This window comes from Sturnus vulgaris, chromosome 31 (genome assembly GCF_052056855.1).
Source record: "Sturnus vulgaris isolate bStuVul1 chromosome 31, bStuVul1.hap1, whole genome shotgun sequence".
Classification (NCBI taxonomy): Eukaryota; Metazoa; Chordata; class Aves; order Passeriformes; family Sturnidae; genus Sturnus; species Sturnus vulgaris.
In genome coordinates this window covers 3982861-4000767 of record NC_142273.1, presented here as the reverse complement: position 1 = coordinate 4000767, position 17907 = coordinate 3982861, and the positions used below count along the sequence as shown (strand labels likewise).

General features: G+C 51.2%; 1 protein-coding gene and 1 long non-coding RNA gene across 3 annotated transcripts; one reads left to right on the top strand and one right to left on the bottom strand.

Moving 5' to 3' along the window:
* Positions 1–2889: 2889 nt before the first annotated feature.
* LOC148220777 (uncharacterized) lies at positions 2890–16171 on the bottom strand. 2 transcript variants are annotated; one of them, XR_015798639.1, is made up of 4 exons: positions 13446–16171; positions 5664–8519; positions 5324–5493; positions 2890–5177 (listed from the first exon to the last, which is right to left on the bottom strand). It is a non-coding gene; the product is annotated as an uncharacterized LOC148220777 (long non-coding RNA). The 2 variants fall into 2 exon arrangements; XR_015798638.1 differs by having other exon boundaries at positions 6913–8519.
* Positions 10879–12180, top strand: LOC148220778 (uncharacterized). Its single transcript, XM_088154711.1, has 2 exons — positions 10879–11007; positions 11077–12180. Exons 1-2 carry the CDS (start codon positions 10879–10881, stop codon positions 12178–12180), a joined length of 1233 nt encoding a protein of 410 aa, XP_088010837.1.
* Positions 16172–17907: the final 1736 nt, after the last annotated feature.

The following is a 17907-nucleotide window of genomic DNA, read 5'->3' as shown; positions in this document are numbered from 1 at the left end:
ATTTACACCCAGAAGGAATTGTTCCCCTGAGCGTGGTGAGGCACAGGTGAGTCCACGGATCCCTGGAAGTGTCCAAGGCCAGCCTGGACGGCGTTTGGAGCACCCAGGGACAGTTGGAGCTGTCCCTGCTCACGGCAGGGATATTTAAGGTCCCCTCCCCATCCAAGCCATTCCAGGATTTTACTCAGCGCAGAGCTGAGTCCCCTCCTCAGCTCCTCGCACTTCGTTTGTGCCTCTGACTCAGCCACAAACGCTGCCAGGTGGCTAATAAATACAAATAAGCACCTCGTGGGTTTTCCTAACCCTCCTTCTTTCACTCAGCCCCAAATTACTGTTTTCAGTGGCAATTGCAGGCACTTCAATAAATGTGAAACCTCTCTGGACGTTTGACAACCTCAGACTTTCCTTATCTCGCGGTCCAGCTGAGACACCGGTTCCAGAACAGGCTCAGTGGCTGCATCAGCTCCCCCAGGAGCTCAGAAACCACACTCAGCGTGAATTAATAACCCTGAGAGCTGAATGGGCTCATCTTTAATGTCCCTTCCAGCCCAAATCACTCTGCAATTCCCTGCTTCCATGGATTCCTCCTGCCTGACGGAGAATCCACTCAAAGGCCACCCCCAAAAAGGAATTTTTTTCCTCCCAGATGAATTTTTTCCACCCATTTTGACATCACAGCTCACAGCAGCTCCCACGAGACTTCAGATTTTCCTAAGCAAGGGTTGGCTCTGAAACATTTTTCTTAAAAGCTTTTGGGTTTCTGAACCACAGCCTGACAAATAAATAAAAATAATCACAGAATAATAAAATAGCTTGAGCTGGGAGGGGCCCTAAGGATCATCCCTGAGTTGTTCCTTTGGCACTCACCTGGATAAAAGTCCCAGGAAAAGGACAATCACTCATTTTATTGTCCTAAAATTTGGGCTGATCTGAGAGAAACTTGGAAGCAATGAGCAAAATGCAGAAATAAATAAAAATTTTTTAAAATGCTCCAATAAAATGAGATCCCCCAGAAATCTGGGGTGGAAGACAAGATATTGCCATGAGGTGAAATCCTCCCACAGACCCTTCCTGCTGAGGATTTTGGAACCCCCTCCATCCAGGAGGAGCACGAACAGGAAAATACTGTGGCACAAACAAAAAAAAAAAAAACAAACAAACAAACAAAAAAATAAAAAATAAAAAAAAAAACAGCTGATGGTCGGCAAACGGGACGGAAAAAAATCGGGATTGGGGACGTCACCTCCGGAGTCGAGGCGTCGGGAGCGACCTAATCACCAGGACCTCCCTCTAATGAAGTCCCTGCGAGTTGTGGCTCTTAATTACAGTCCCTTAATTGTGTCCCTATGCATCAAATTGCGACTCTGCCACGGAGAACCAGGGGCAGCACGCGGGGAAGGAGTCAGCGCCCCGGAGTTGATGCAACCCCGGTTGCCCAACGACAAATCACTTAATAACTCCGGGGATAGGTTCATTTTTTTTTTTTTTTTTTTTTTTTTTTTTTTGCCACGGGAATCTGCAACTCCCTCCAGAATTCCCTTCTAAGCAGATTGGGAAATTCCTTGCTCATGAAAGTGCTGAGGGGGGAAAAAAGTCATGGTTGGTTGTTTTATTATTTTTTTTTTTCCTGACTGCGTCAAGTGGGAAACGCTAAAAATGAGACGCTGGAGAAATATGAATATGAGGTTTTGTGTCAGCATTGCCAAGAGGTGCCTAATTCCCGGGACAAGCTTTTGGGAGATATAAAAGTCCAGCATTCCCTGTCCATCCTTCACTCAGCACCAGCTCCCCGAGCTCCTTCTCTTGCTCCAGCCAAGGGTGAGTTGGGTGATGTTGATTTCTCTGCTCTTGAGCAGCAGGAGTTCGCAGAATTCTGTGTTTAGGCCTTGCTTTTGTCTTAGAAAATTCTTCATTTTCAGTGACTGGGTGCCTGAGCACACTCTTGGTTTGCTCCCGGGTGGGATGGCAGAAAAAAAGGGAGGAATTGAAGACAGGGAGGTTTTGGGAGCCAGCAGGGAATTCATTCCTGGCAGGTGATGGAGGCAGAGAGAGCTCAGACAAGCCAGAGCAGAAGGAAATTCCTTTGGAAGGGAATTCTACCTTAAAAAGCCAAGAGGAGCATCTCGGAAGGGAAATTCCCATCAGGAAGGGCCTTCACAAAACAGGGAAACATTTCCCATTTCAGTCCCCAACAAGAGCCAAGAAAAACGCAGAAGGAGCAGCGGGGACAGATCCCAGCCTGACCATTCTCCCTCTTCCCTCCAGCCCCTCCAGAAATCCCAGGATGTGTTCCCGCGGCTCCTGCCACGACTACGACTCCTCCTGCCACGGCTCCCGCTCCTCCTGCCACGGCTCCCGCTCCTCCTGCCTCCGTTCCTGGTTCTCCTGCCACACATCCCGCTCGTCCTGCCGCGACCCGGAGCCTCCCTGCCAGGTCCAGCCGGTGCCAAAATGTTCCTACGTCAGGCCCTGCTGTGCCCCAGTGCAGCGTTATTGTCCCCCTGCCCCTTATTGTCCCCCTGCCCCTTATTGTCCCCCTGTCCCCTATTGTCCCCCTGTCCCCTGCTGCCCCCAGGTCCCTTACTGCCCCCAGTACACCAAGAACATCTGGAATATTCCCAAGTACTGAAGCCGATCCAGTCCCGGTTCCGATCTCGGCTCGTCGCGCCCGCGCTGAAATCTCTGCCATGGGGAGGGGGGGGGTGTCGTGGTGGGGGTGAAATGTTCTCCTGATTATTGTTCGTGGTGTTATTCTTGCTAATTATTCGGGAAATGTCTTTGCTAATTACTCGGGGTACAGTTGGGGATCTTTCTCTGTCTTGCGATTCTGTTTCAGACTCATGTGGGTTGTGGGAAACAATAAATCCTGATTCATGAGACCCTGGTTGCCTTTGAATTCCTTTGTTCTCTTTTTTTTTTTCTGTAATTTTTCAGGGTTTTTTTTCCATTCAGATTTCTTTGTATTTCCAAAGTATCCCAATATTTGGTGGCAAATAATTCCCATGTTGGTTTGGGAATGAATAGAAGACGAGTGAGGAAAGGAAAGGGAGAGGTGGTCAAAGTTTGGAGTCAATCTCCGAGGGCTTTTCCCACCTCAGTGATTCCAGAAATTAAATGGAAGGGGAATGGAGAGGTCACAGTTGTCAGCGTTCCTCCTCAATATGTAACAACTTTCTCCAGGCTCTCTGAGTATAAATTCCCAGATGTCTGAAAACAGAATGCCCAAATTCCTCTGAAAAAAACAAAGGATGATGGGAATCTTCTGAGATCCCGTTCTCCTGAGCAGGCCCTGAATTTGAAAGATTCAGAGACGGTTTTGGGGTGTTTTTGGAAGGCTCTTGAGGAGGTGGAAGGATTTTTGGAGAGCATCGATGTGATGCAAAAGGAGAACTGTTCACACGAGCTCCCACTTTGTCACCGGGGCAGCTGCTGAGGGTCCCACAGCTGGGTCCCCAAACGTCCCTGAGGGGTTCCTGTCATCCTCTTGTGCTCCACAAAACTCCCCATGAGGAACTGGCTGCGTTCAGCCTGCAGAACAGCAGTGGGACCCCCTCCCAGTTTGGGAGATCTTCCCTTCCCAGGCAGTGAATTGCTCGAATGAGCCACATTTTTCCCAGTTTGAGGAGTTCCGTTTTCCTGCCCTTCAAACTCGGAGTGAAACAGGGCCATCAATCCAGTTTTAGTCCCCAAAATTTCACCAGCAGTGACAAAATCCAGCTCCTCTCCTCTGAATCCTTTGGTGAGGTCAGACGAAAAAAAATGTGAGAAGGAAAGAGAAACCAAGGAACGTGAAAATTCCACATCCTCAAACCTCGTGCTCAGGGTCGGGTGGTTTTTTTTCTCTGATTTTACGCATGAATAACCTGTGGAAAAACCTGATGGGATCATCCTGGGCTCATCTGCCAGGTCCAGGGACACGTGAAAACTCAGGAACATTTTTTTCCTTCTTGCCATCGCAGGGAGCCGAGGAGATCCCGCCGGATTTTCCGGCGTTGTGCCATCCTCAGCAATTGCAGCTCGGTAATCCCATTTCCTCTTGGCACATGGGCAAGGGGAATTAAAACCCTGAGCTGTCACCTGCGCCCAACGGGAGCAGGAGTCAGCGTTTCTGAGACCTTTCCGTGCCTGATGCAATCCCAGCTCGTCCCTCATCCCTAATTAACACCCGTCACATCATCAGTGTCAGTCTCCAGGAAATGGGAGACGGGAGCTTTCCAAAATCCCTGCGTTAGGAATCGCCGGCGGGACAGGGCGTCACGGAGGGAACACCTCACACCAGGGGGAAGCGCAAACATCGGCGGGATTGGACGCAGAATTAATTAAAGTGTCGTGGCAAGGAGGTGCCTCAGAGCCCAGAGAACCTCGGGAGGGTATAAAAGGTCCCTCAGCCTCGTCCTCCACAACCGCTCGCCTCCGCTTCCAGAAACTTCTCGCTGCAGCTGGAGAAGGGTAAGAGAAATTAAGAAATAAATTCGTTATTTCCGTTCTTGCTGGCGGAGAGGAAATCTCCACCGCGGGGTTTTTATGGAGCTGGGATTTAGGGAAGAGCTTCCAGTCTGTGCTGAGGGATGGGAGGGGAATGGCAGGTGGGGGGACAAGGATTCCCTCCAAGGATTCCCTCCAAGATTCCCTCCAAAAATTCCCTCCAATGATTCCCTCCAAGATTCCCTCCAAAAATTCCCTCCAAGGATTCCCTCCAAACATTCCCTCCAAGATTCTCTCCAAGGATTCCCTCTGAGGATTCCCTCCAAAGATTCCCTCCAAAGATTCCCTCCAAGATTCCCTCCAAAAATTCCCTCCAAGGATTCCCTCCAAAGATTCCCTCCAAGGATTCCCTCCAAACATTCCCTCCAAGATTCTCTCCAAGGATTCCCTCTGAGGATTCCCTCCAATGATTCCCTCCAAACACTCCCTCCAAAGATTCCCTCCAATGATTCCCTCCAAGGATTCCCTCCAAGGATTCCCTCCAAACATTCCCTCCAAACATTCCCTCCCAGAATTCCTTCCGAGGATTCCCGGGAAAGGTGCAGCTCCAGGAGGGATCCTGGGGTGACACAAACTCTGCTGGAACCGGGGTTTGGCAGATGGGCTCCAGTTGGCTCACAGGGACCTGATTTCACGCCCCAATTCCCAGAGCACACCCAGCAGATCCAGGCGGGATCGAGGGGGTGCTGGGTCTGGATTAAAGGTGAAAGAAAGGGAGAAATAGTTCAGGAGAGATCTCAAAAAAAACCCAAAAAAACCTAAATAGAAATCTATTAAATATACTAAAAAGAAAAGGGGAGGGAGGGAATGTAAGAAGTGAATCAGAGGCTCCTCTCACCACGTTGATCCCTCGCTCCAAACAGCTTTGCCACAAGTCCAGGATGTGTTCCCGCGGCTCCTGCCATGACTACGAGTCCTCCTGCCACAGATCCCGCGGCTCCTGCCACGAATCCCGCTCCTCCTGCCACGACTCGGGACCCTCGTGCCACTACACCATCCAGAGGCAGCCTGTGCAGAAATTCAGCTACGTGACACCCTGCTGTGCCCCGGTGCAGCGTTATTGCCCCCCGGTGCAGCGTTATTGCCCCCCGGTGCAGAGTTATTGCCCCCCGGTGCAGCGTTACTGCCCCCCAGTCTGCCCCCAGGTCACCAAGAACATCTGCAAGCTGCCGATGTACCCCAAATATTGAGGGCAGGACCCGGCACCGGGACCAAATCGAAGCCTCCAGCTCGTCCCAGTTCTCGCTTTGCCACTTCTCCCCAAGCAAAGCCTTCTAAAACCAGAGGTGATGCAGTTTTAGGATGAAATCTCTGGTTTTAAGGAGCTCTGAGCTGTTTTATCTTTCCTCTGCCAGCGCTGGGAATGGTTCCCCTCTTGCTCTGCTGCTTCGTTCTCCAGCAAGGAAATAAAAAATGGTGTTTCAAGCCGACCTAACAGTCCTGGATGTTTTCATTAAATAGTTCTGGATGTTTTCATCGGCTGGATCGATGGGCAGGAGGGACATTGAGGGGCTGGAACGTGTCCAGAGAAGGGAACGGAGCTGGGGCAGCGGGAGAAGGGAATGGAGAATTCCTGAGGGATTTGGGAAAGGGGCTCAGCCTGGAGAAAAGGAGGCTCGGGGGGAACCTTGCTCTCCACAACTCCCTGGCAGGAGGCTCAGGTTGGATTCAGCAGGAATTTCCTCATGGAAAAGGGGGGTCAGGGCTTGGCAGGGGCTGCCCAGGGAGGTTTGGAGGTGTCCAAGGAATTCCTGGAGGTGGCACTCGGTGCTCTGGGCATCGGGCACGGCTTGGATTTGGTGGCCCGAGACCTCTTTTCTCTGGGATCCAGTGGCATCTCTATTTCCTTGCTGGTTTGGAATCAAAATTTAATCCCTGGAGCCAGAGGGATGCCAAGGAAATGTGAAATCCATGGAAAACGCCTGCGGGGCCGGGAGGAGCACGAGGGGTGAATTCGTGAGGGAAACAAATCCTTGCCCTGGGCTGAGCAGATGTTGGGGTTCGGGTTTCCCCCTGACCTGTGCGTTCATGTTTCCCTCTCCCGTTCCTGCTCTCAGAGCCGCTGCTATTTTTGGAACCGAAATAAAATTCCTGCAGGGTTTGGAGCACGGAACAGCCTCAATTAACTCAATTTTCTGCAGTGTAAAATAAGAGAAGGTTTTCCCCGGCGTGATTCATCCCTCATCACCCATCCCTGGCGTGGGAAAGGGCCTGGAATGAGCTGAGTGCTGCAACAGCCACTAAATGACCAGTTGGTCAATAAGCAATTGGAATTAGTTATTTATAGGTAATGGGGGAAATGCCCATTAGACAGGAATGGGTTAAAAAGGAAAAGTTGCCGTGGATGATTCACCTGCCTGGGGGTTCTTGTCTTTGCTAAGAGGTGGCTCAGCCTGAAAAAAAAAAAAAAAAAAATAATTTTCTTACTCATTCCTGCCCTCCCTGCAGGTGGGAATTGGGTTCCTGAGGTTTTTATGGGCACAGGTTTGGTCTTCCAGCAGAAACTTTCACTTCCCTGTGAAATTCCTTCAGCTTCCAACTTCCTCCTCTGTCACCGTGGTTTTATTTCCTTTTCCAAATCCAGAAAAGGTCATAAAGTCGATAAGGAGCCCATTCCCTGTGGATCCAGGCTGGGAATGTTGGGAATGCTGAGACTGTGAAGACCCCAGAGCCCCTCCCAGGATCTCCAGGGAAGTTGGAGAGGGATTTTTCCCTCAGGAATTGCAGGGACAGGACACAGGGAAATGATTCCAGAGTGATGGAGAGGAGTTTTAGGCGGGACAAAAAGAAGAAATTGTTCCCAGTGAGGGTGGGGAGGCCTTGGAGAGCCACAAACATTTGGCAGGAGAAATCCAGGTGGCCAAAAGGGACATTTCTGCTCTAAGGGCACGTCCAGTAACCACACAATGGATTCCACAACCGGGATAAAACGTGAGGAAACCGCCAGGGATTAACGGGGAGGAGTTTGCCACGTGTGTCCCTGCAAGATTTGTTTTCCTGGATCCCCAATCCAAACAAACACAGCTCTGCCCCTCTGGGCGTCTTCCAGAGCCTTTCACTCAAAGCAAATCACAACTGAGAAATTTCACGGCCCTGATTTGAATATTTTCCTCTGTGAAATCTCCTGGGTCCATGGCTCCACCTTGCAGAGCTTTAAACACCTCTGCTTTCCCTGATTTGAATATTTTCCTCTGTAAAATCGCTGTTGGGTCCATGGCTCCACCTTGCAGACCTTTGAACACCTCTGCTTTCCACATCCAGCTGTAACAATGAAGAATTTTTTTGGCTCGCTGGATGAATCCATGCACCAAACCCATACAAAGTCAACACAAAACTGCCTCGTTCTCTGGATGTTCAAAATGCTGGAGTTTCCTGTCCCTTCTCTGCAGGCTCAGCCGGTGTTGAACGTCAATCACTAATTAATGCCAATCGCTAATTAAGGCACCCGGCTCAAGGTCATTAAGGCAGCTGAGCCCAATTGGAAATGGAGTGACCTTGCCTGGAGAGGCGGTGACTTCACGGTGCTGGGAATCCCTGGAAGCAGGAGCAGCTCCTCAAATCGTGACGCAGCCAGTCGGGAGCAGAACTGAGGGGAGGTTCTGGTGACCCAAAGCGTCCTCAACATCCCAAAGTGGAGGAGCAAACGGAGCCAAAATGGCCCCAGCAGGAACGAGGGGTCTCCAGGGGTGGAGGGGATCCCCAGCAGGAGAAGCCCTTGTCGTGGGGGTGACCTCAGACAACAAAAATTTCACCCCGGGGTCACTCAGCTTGGGGTCACTCACAGTCCAAGGTCGCTCATCCTGGATCCCGTGAGCTTCCCCTGACAGGACAGAGATAATTTTTTATAAAATCACGCTTTAATTTGAAATCCTCGAGAGATGCTCAGGACATCCCACGGATGCTTTCATGCAAAACAGATATTAGCATCCATCATTAATGACTGATCACACGATCATTAGCATCAGCACTAATGAGCTTTTCCAGAATTAACATCCCGTGGGTGGCTCTTCCATTACTCCAGGGCATCTTGGAATCTGAAAAGAATCGAACAGGAATTTTGCAGATCGAGTTCTGCCGAGCATAAACAAAGATGCAAAACTTCCAGAGAGGTTTTGCATTTTGCATTTATTTAAATACGTCAGAGAGGAATTGGGAAAAAAATGCAGGCTCCGATTTGACCCGAAACCAATCCCGAATTTCCAAAACCAACTCCGAATTTCCAAAACCAATTCTGAATTTCCAAAGCCAACTCCGAATTTCCAAAACCAACTCTGAATTTCCAAAGCCAATCACGAATTTCCAAAACCAATCCCAAATTTCCAAAACCAATTCTAAATTTCCAAAACCAACTCCGAATTTCCAAAACCAATCCCGAATTTCCAAAACCAACTCCGAATTTCCAAAACCAATCCCAAATTTCCATTTTGCAGTGGGAATGTGGGATATTGGCCAGACTCAAGGAGAGTCTGGACAGCGACCTCAGGCAGGGGTTGGAGGGGATGGTCCCTGTGGGTCCCTTCCAACCTGGGATATTCCACCATCCCATAATTCCATTTTCGTGGGAAAACATGTGCAGATGGGATGAGACGCCAAAAACTTTCTTGGATATCTTCAGTCATTCTGACTTTCCTGTCACATATAAAATTCTCTGAATTTTATAATTCACCATATTCATACCTACCGTTTTGCATGGATAATTTTGCATTTCTCGCCCTGGCTATACATTAAAACTTTTTGCTACCTTGTAAAATTTAAATTGTTCTTTTACTTTTTGGAGCTTTCAGGCTGAGCACTATTTTTTTGTTTTTTTTCCTTTTGGAAAAAATCTTCTGTTCCATTCACTGTTGAACGTTTCATTGAGCAAGCAATCCTTTACAAAAGGATTTTATTTTGCTAATTTATCCTCCCATCATGCCAAGATCTCTAAAGCACCCCCCAGGAGGAGCTTGGTGTCCCCAGAGAAAGATTTTGGGCTCCACCATTCCCACATTCAGACACAAAGCACGGGACCGTGGGATTGCACTTCCTGGAATTCTACTCTAAAAATCATATCAAGGAGCAACTGACGTCCAGAAGCTTCTGGAATCCACCTCACCTCAATCTTAATTAGGATTTTTATGCCAATTAATCATCTCCACGAGGCAGCCTCGCCGCATGCAAAGCCAGCAGAAACAACCCCTCCAAGCGCCCCGCAAGCATTAACTCGACATTAAAAAATTGTAAAAAATTCACACGACAAATTGGTAATGACCCCAAATTGAGGGGTTGGTCAAAAGCCACGAGGCAAAGACTAAACACACGAAGGCCCAGGGGGGTGAATAAGAACAGGCTTGGTGCGTAAATCACGGATTGCTGGCGGGTACCTCATGTCCGGCGGGACAGCTCCGGCCTCAATAAAAGCTGCCCGGGTGCCTCTGCTCCTCACACACCTTCAGCTCCCAGCAAGAACGGTGAGTGCCTCCTCCAGGGGTCCTCGGGTCTCCTTTGGGTGAGCCACGAGCTGGGGCTTGGTGTTGGATCTCTGCAGGGCGTTGGGCTGGCTGGAGCTTTAGGGGTCTTCTCCTGACCCCAGTTGTTGTTGGGTTCCAATGGGCTCGGGGTTCCGTGGGGGTTTTTGATTCCGTGGGGGTTTTTGATTCTGTGGGTTTGGGATTCCATGGCTTTATGGTTCCACGGGTTTTTGATTCTATGGAGTTCTTTACTCCACGGCTTTGGGATCCCGTGGGGTTTTTGATTCCATGTTGTGATTCTGTGCTGTGATTCCACGGGTTTATGATTCCATGGCTTTGGGATTCCATGGGTTTATGATTCCATGAGGTTTTGATTCCATGCGGTTTTGGTTCCATGGGTTTTGATTCCACGGATTTTCGATTCCACGTTGTGATTCCATGGCTTTGCAATTCCATGACTTCGGGGTTCCATGGGTTTTTGATTCCATGGCTTTGGGATTCCAAGGTTTTACGATTCCATGGCTTTGGATTCCATGGCTTTGGGATTCCATGGTTTTGCGATTCCATGGTTTTACGATTCCATGGTTTCAGTTTCCATGATCTGAAGCTCTCTCTGAAATCCAGATTTTTTTCTGAAACTGTTGCTCTGTCACCCCTTGGAGAAGGTGGAGAGAGCACAGTGGAAAATGAACTGGTCAGGGCTGGAAATTCAGGGAGGGAACATCCTGGATGAGCCGAGCACAGGCGGCTCCCAGGAGAGCTGAATTCTCTCTGGGACAGAGCACAGCTGGTTCCATTCCTGCGAGGATCTTGGGTTCCCAACTCAAGACAAAGAAACGGGAAGCAGGGTGGGATGTGGGCAGGGTGGAAAGAGGATTCAATCTCCAAGTCCTTTGTGTTCCAGGTCTTCGCTCCGGCCACCCTTCACTCCTCTCCCAACACCATGTGCTCCACTGGATGCTGTTCCACCGGATGCTGCTCTGTCGTGAAGAGCAAGACCGTGTGCTGCAGCCCCTGCAAGACTGTCTGCTGTAGCCCCTGCAAGACTGTGTGCTGCAGCCCATGCAAGACTGTGTGCTGCAGCCCCTGCAAGACCGTGTGCTGCAGCCCATGCAAGACTGTCTGCTGCAGCCCCTGCAAGACCGTGTGCTGCTCCCCGTGCCAGCAGTCCTGCTGCTGTGACCCATGCCAGAAGCCCTGCTGTGACCCATGCCAGTCCTGCTGTGACCCGTGCCAGTCCTGCTGTGACCCATGCCAAAAGCCTTGCTGTGACCCGTGCCAGTCCTGCTGTGACCCGTGCCAGTCCTGCTGTGATCCATGCCAGAAGCCCTGCTGTGACCCGTGCCAGTCCTGTTGTGACCCGTGCCAGAAGCCTTGCTGTGACCCTTGCCAGACTGTGTGCTGTGACCCGTGCCAGAAGCCCTGCTGTGACCCATGCCAGTCCTGCTGTGACCCGTGCCAAAAGCCTTGCTGTGACCCATGCCAGTCCTGCTGTGACCCGTGCCAAAAGCCTTGCTGTGACCCATGCCAGTCCTGCTGTGATCCATGCCAGAAGCCTTGCTGTGACCCTTGCCAGACTGTGTGCTGTGACCCGTGCCAGAAGCCTTGTTGTGACCCGTGCCAGTCCTGCTGTGACCCGTGCCAGAAGCCTTGCTGTGACCCATGCCAGTCCTGCTGTGACCCGTGCCAGAAGCCTTGCTGTGATCCATGCCAGTCCTGCTGTGATCCATGCCAGAAGCCTTGCTGTGATCCTTGCCAGACTGTGTGCTGTGACCCGTGCCAGAAGCCCTGCTGTGACCCATGCCAGTCCTGCTGTGACCCGTGCCAGAAGCCTTGCTGTGACCCGTGCCAGTCCTGCTGTGACCCGTGCCAGTCTTGCTGTGACCCATGCCAGAAGCCCTGCTGTGATCCCTGCCAGTCCTGCTGTGACCCATGCCAGAAGCCTTGCTGTGACCCGTGCCAGTCCTGCTGTGACCCATGCCAGTCCTGCTGTGACCCGTGCCAGAAGCCCTGCTGTGACCCATGCCAGTCCTGCTGTGACCCGTGCCAGCAGTCCGTGTGCTGCACCAAGGTGTGCCAGAAGTCCGTGTGCTGCGTGCCCCGGCCCTGCTGCTGCCCCTGCGGGCCCGTGTCCTGCTGCTCGTGCGTGGTGAAGAAGCCCATGGTGGTTTGCTACACCCCCGTGAGGAAGATCTGCACCCCCTGCATCCCCATCCAGCAGTGCTGCATCAAGAAGAGCTGCTGAGCTGCTCCCCCTCTGGGAACGGGCACACGGAGGTGAAAAGCTGCTCCTTTTCTCATCGTGATGGAGCCCATTCGTAGCGATTCTCTTCTTCTTTTCAAGCTTCTTTCTGCCCTTTAGTTACCGACTGTCTTTAGTTATTGGCTGTCTTGAGTAGCCCCGAATTTATCAGCCATTAGATATTAGCGAGGTGTTCGTTCTCCTCCTGGTGTTTGGGAAATCTGTGACCGCTTTTCATTTCCTCTCTTGACTTGTAGACAATAAAATTTAGCATTAAGCAAAACGCAACGTTTGGTCTTTTGGTGGTTCTTAAATGGCTTTGTGCTTCGTTTGTCACCTTGCCCAGAGTTTGTCACCTTGCCCAGATTCTGTCACCTTGCCCAGAGTTTGTCACCTTGCCCAGAGTTTGTCACCTTGCCCAGGATCTGTCACCTTTGCCCAGGACTTGTCACCTTGCCCAGAGTTTGTCACCTTGCCCAGGATCTGTCACCTTGCCCAATGTTTGTCCTCATTCTGGCACCCCCTGTGCCCTTGGCCAAGGTCCTGGACGTGTCCCAGTGGCACAGCAGAACATTTGGGACACAAAAAGCTGTCCAGGCTGCTGGCACAAATTCGGTCGCGTCTGGAGCAGGTGGAGCATTCCTGATCCTCTGGAATGGAATTCCCAGAGCTGCCCCTGGACCCCTGGAAGTGTCCCAGGCCAGGCTGGGCACTGGGGCTTGGAGCAGCCTGGGGCAGTGGGAGGTGTTTCGTGGCCAGGGGAGGAACAGGAGGATCTTTGCAGTCCTTTCCTGCCCAAACCATTCCTTGACCCCTTCTTGCCCCTCCTGATCTTTCACCTCAGCTCAGATTTTACAGCAAAGCTGGAAGCTGCAGTAATTAAAGCTCCAAACTGAGCGAGGCAGAACTGCACCATCTGAAACCAGAGATGGTTTCACAAACACAAACACCACAAATCAGAGATTCCTCGAATATCCTGACTTGGAAAGGATCCACCAGGATCATGGAGTCCAACTCCTGCCCCTCCACAAAAATCCCACCCGGGCAGCGCTGTCCAAACGCTCCTGGAGCTCTGGCAGCCTCGGGCAGTGCCCAGCACCCTCTGGGGGAAGAACTTTCTAGAAATATCCAACCTAGACCTTCCCTGGCCCAGCTCCAGCCCTTCCCTGGTCCCAGAGATCGGAGCTGCCCCTCGGGAGGAAGCTGCGAAAACGCACAGGAGCTCATCCCTGATCTCGGAATCATTCCCAGAGGAATTCACTACTCACTGGACAGCGGGCAGCATCTTCTTCCCATCACCATCTTCCAAAAATAAAAGCTTAGAAACCCCCTGAAATCGGGATTTTTTTTTTTTTTTTTAGGGGAGCAGAGCGTTTCCCTTGCGCGTTCCTGGATTACGAGCCCGGGAATGAAACCCGAGCTTGGCATCCAATTTAAAAGCCTCATTCCTAAAATAGCAAACCCGTGAGTCAGCGATGCCTTCCCTCCCCGGCTGGGACTTTCTTTGCTATTAAAATTCAGGGCTCAGCTCGGAATTGAAGGTCTGGAGAAAATGCCTGGAGCTCCGGCTTGATTTGCTTCCTCCAACCTTCACATGCATTAAAATCTTCTTCTCTACATTAAAATCTTCTTCTCTACATGTCTGACTCTTCTGGAATCGTTGCCTGGGTCTTGAGGAGGGTTTTTATTTCTTGTAAATCGGGCACAGTGCACGGGCAGGAGGATATCCCGTATCAGAAGGTTTTGTAAAAACCTTTCTGTGAATATTCATTCAGTCTTTGAATCACAGAGTCATGGAATGGCTTTGGGTTGGACGGGATGTTAAAATCCATGGAGAGGGAAACCTCCAGCCAGACCAGATCTCCATCCAACCTGGCCTCACCTGACATTGGAAACGCTGCAGGAGCAAAGGTCCTGCAACTCAGAATCACAGCACCACCAAGGAATCTCCCAAAGACATCCCAGGATGGAAAAGGAATTTTGTGGAGGTGTTATTTCTGTGCCAAGTGCAGGTTAAATGGAGCTGAACGGGGAAAATGCTCCAAGTACTGGGCGTGGTGGGGTGGTTCAGCCTGGAGAAGAGTCAGGTTTAGATGGGATTTGGGGATTTGGGGAAGAAATCCTTCCCTACGAGGGTGTTCCACGGGTGTCCCATCCCTGGAAGTGCCCAAGGCCAGGCTGGACAGGGATTGGAGCAGCTTGGGACAGTGGAAGTTGTCCCTGCCCATCCAGGAGGGTTGGGCTGGGTGATCTTTGGGGTTTCTTCCAACCCAAATCACCCCGAATTTCTGTGACTGGGATCATCAGGGCCAACAGGACAACAATAAAGCCCGATAAAAATGCGATGAATGCTTGATCCAGGGGAGATGTTTGAGGGTTTACACAAGGAGGACGTTGCTTCCTGCAGGCAACTCTTGGTGATTATTGGGTGACCAAAACAATGCTCCCCTGGGGACAATTCCAGGGAATTGTCAATTCTGGAAGGGACACGAGACGTCACAGGAGGTCGTGGTCACATCCTGGAAGGGCAGATCCTGTCCCAGTCACCAGGGATCACCTGCCACCACGTCAGCCTCACAGTCAGACCCTCCTGGATGTGATGGCCCCCGCTTTTTGTCATGAATTGGTGCTGCCTCAGCACCCTGGAATTCACATTTTTTTTCACCAAGGGCCCCTCTCGCCGTATGGAATCACCACCAGCGTCTTCTAACGTGGGGTTGTTTGTGCCTGCTCTGAGTGAACGCTCAAGTGTGGTCACCACAAGTGTCCTCAGACTCTGAAAACTTGGAGGTAATCTCAGAAAATGAGATTTTTCAGGGGGGAAAAAAAACCCTCACGTGTGCGCTGCTGCTTCATTTACACTCAACCCGTCCATTCCATGGGTGAAAATGAAAAAAAAAAATCTTAATAATACAACAAAAATAAAAACAAGAGGGAGCACCCTGAAGGGAGACCCAAGAGCAAGGCTGAGAAAGGGGAAAATTTCAGCCTAAACTTTGACCACAGAGACGGGGGTAAAAGCATCCCCATCGACCCAAAATTTCCACTGGCCCACAAAGATCCCGGCCAGGGGCACAGGGGACACCAGGACAACGACAGCTCCGAGTTCCAGGCGTGGCTGTGCCTCTGCTTCAGCACCTGGCTCCCCCCCAGGCACATTGTTCGGCGTCCCCGGTGTCCCAAGGTCATTCCTTGGGAAGGGCTGGGAATTCCTCCGAGCTCCGGGGTGCCATTAACGCAAATCCATTTTGGGAATTTGCATCTGCTGCTCCTCTGGACGAGTAATTATGGGGCACAATTGAGGGGGTGAGCCAACAGAAGGAGGCAGAGGTTAAACACGGCAGGAAGGCGCGTGAGGGGTCACGGAATTGTCGAGGGATGCCTCATTTCCAGGGGAGGAGGCTTTGGAGAGTATAAAAACCTCCCGAGCCCAGGGGTCTTCATTCGATCATCTCCTCTCCTCTCCTCCCTCCACTGCTCAGCAGGGTAAGTCGGGCTTTGCTGCTTGGCTTTACTTTGGGACTCTCTTAAGATGGGTTTTGCTGCTCGGTTTTACTTTGGGACTCTGTTCCCTTCGGCTTCTCCAGGATTTTTTTAGGCTGTCTGGTTTGGGACTGGAGATTTGGGGTCGCAGCTTGGTTCTGGGGAACTGGAGGTCGGTTTTGGGCTGCACCCAGGTGGGTTCTCTCTGGCAGAAGCAGCGCTGGAATAAAATACCAGGAGCACAGGAGCCTGTGCTGGGATCCAGGAGAGCAGGAACGTCCCTGGCTATTCTGGGATGGATTTAAGGATAATAACGCTTTGAGCTGCCTCATCCTCGGGAAGATTCGAGCAGAGAAAAAAAACCACAAATCCTCTCTTTCCCTTCCAGCTTTGCCTCCTCTCCCACCACCAAGATGCCCAACGGTTGCTGCGGCGGTGGCAGTAATTACTCCGTGTGCTGCTACAGCAGCCCCAAGACCTGCAAGAGGCCCATGTGCTGCTCCATGCAGTGCTGCAGCCCCTGCTGCAGCCCCTGCTGCACCCCCTGCTGCACCCCCTGCTGCATGCCCATGCAGTCCTGCTGCATGCCCATGTCCTGCTGCTACACCATCAGCAGCAACAACAGCAGCGGCTGCTGCGGCGGCAGCGGCGGCGGCTGCTGCGGCAACTGAGCCCAGCCTGGCTGATTCCCTCTTGGATATGGATGTGGACGTGGATGATGCCCGAATTCTCCTCCTCCCGTGCTTAGAGACCCCAGAACTCCTCCTGTCCTCCTGCTTTCCCTCGCCTCGTGCTTGTCGTGTGCCCTGAAGCCGCGCCCGGCGAGTTCTTCCCCCGCTCTTCCTTTTTTTTTTTTTTTTTCCCTCTTGGTGTGTGGGATGTTCCGCTCTTTTCATGGCTGTTCTGCTCCAACTTGTCTGAAAAAAAACCCAATAAAATCTGTAGTTTGTGACCCTGCAACTTCCTGGTGTTGATCTGTCTGTCCGCTGGTGGATCCTGAGGGGGTTTTGTGCTTTTTGCCTTTTTCTGGCGTTTTTTTCTCCCCAGTGTTGGGATTCTCCTGCCTCCGAGGTGTTCCCTAAGGGAAAATCAAGAAAATCAGGGCATCCCTGGTAAATTAATTCAAGCTGGGGTTTCTGGGAGCGATATTTGCCCTCCCAGTATAAAATAACAGAGAGATGGGAAGAGAATAGAAGAGAAGGTTGTGTGGAGACCTCAGAGCATGTCCCAGGATCTGCAGGGGCTCCGGGGAAGCTGGAGAAGGATTTTTCAACAGAAACCGCAGGGACAGGACACAGGGAATGGGGTCAGGGGCACAGAGGGGGAATTGAGGTTGGATATTGGGAAGAAACCATTCCCTGTGAGGGTGGTGAGGACCTGGGGGTTTTCCAGGGAATTTCTGGTTGTGCCTTCCCTGGAAATGCCCGAGACCAGGCTGGACAAGGCTTGGAGTCACCTGGGAGAGTGGAAGGAATAAGTGGATTTTTAAGGTTCCTTCTAACCCAAATCAGTCTCTGATTCTCTGGAAATAATTCATAAAGTCATGAAAAACGGGAATGTTTTCAGAAAGGACACGGACACGACCTGGGTAGGAAAGTTCCGTGGATTCCAGCCAGCCAAAAATCTCCTCAGGACCCACGGACAGTCCCTGGGCACAATCGGACACTGGGGACGTGGAACTGAGTCCCCAGGGCTGAGCTGAAGCTCTAAAACAAGCGCTGAGAAACCTCTGCTGCCTTCGAGGGTCACTCGGGGCTGCACCAAAACACCAAAGTTCTGCACTGCAGAAAAAAAAATCAAAAGTTTCGATGCATTTAATGCCTTTCCCTGGCTCTGTTTCCATCCTGCTCCAGTCCCTTTGTTATGATCCACGTCCCACTCCCCAAAAATGGTTCAGGCACGACCACCCAGGGTGAGAAATGCCCACCTCGATCTCCCTTCTCACACCTGCAGGAAAATTTCCAAAGGAAAATTTCCCTCGGGAGGCACCAGGGGAGTGCATCCCTCTGCTTGTGCCCCGTTAATTCCTTGTAAATTAATGAATGGATTTACATTAATAAATTGATTGAGACACAAATAAGTGTTGGGAAGGAAATGCCGTGTGTGTTCTCCTGCCCTTCACGGAGAAGTCACAATTCCCTGCCTTGCTTCTCCAAGGAATTGCTCTCATGCCAGGGAAGCCTGGAAAGGAGCTGCTGGAATTTCCTGCAGGGGTGAAACAGCTCTAAAATCTCAACCTTGTGCTGC

What these genes read in the sequence shown, in the direction of transcription:
- LOC148220778 (XM_088154711.1), top strand. Translation starts at nt 10,879, where the DNA reads ATGTGCTCCACTGGATGCTGTTCCACCGGATGCTGCTCTGTCGTGAAG. An exon ending in GCTGCAGCCCATGCAAGACT is followed by an intron (nt 11,008 to 11,076) that starts GTGTGCTGCAGC and finishes AGCCCCTGCAAG; the next exon opens with ACCGTGTGCTGCTCCCCGTG.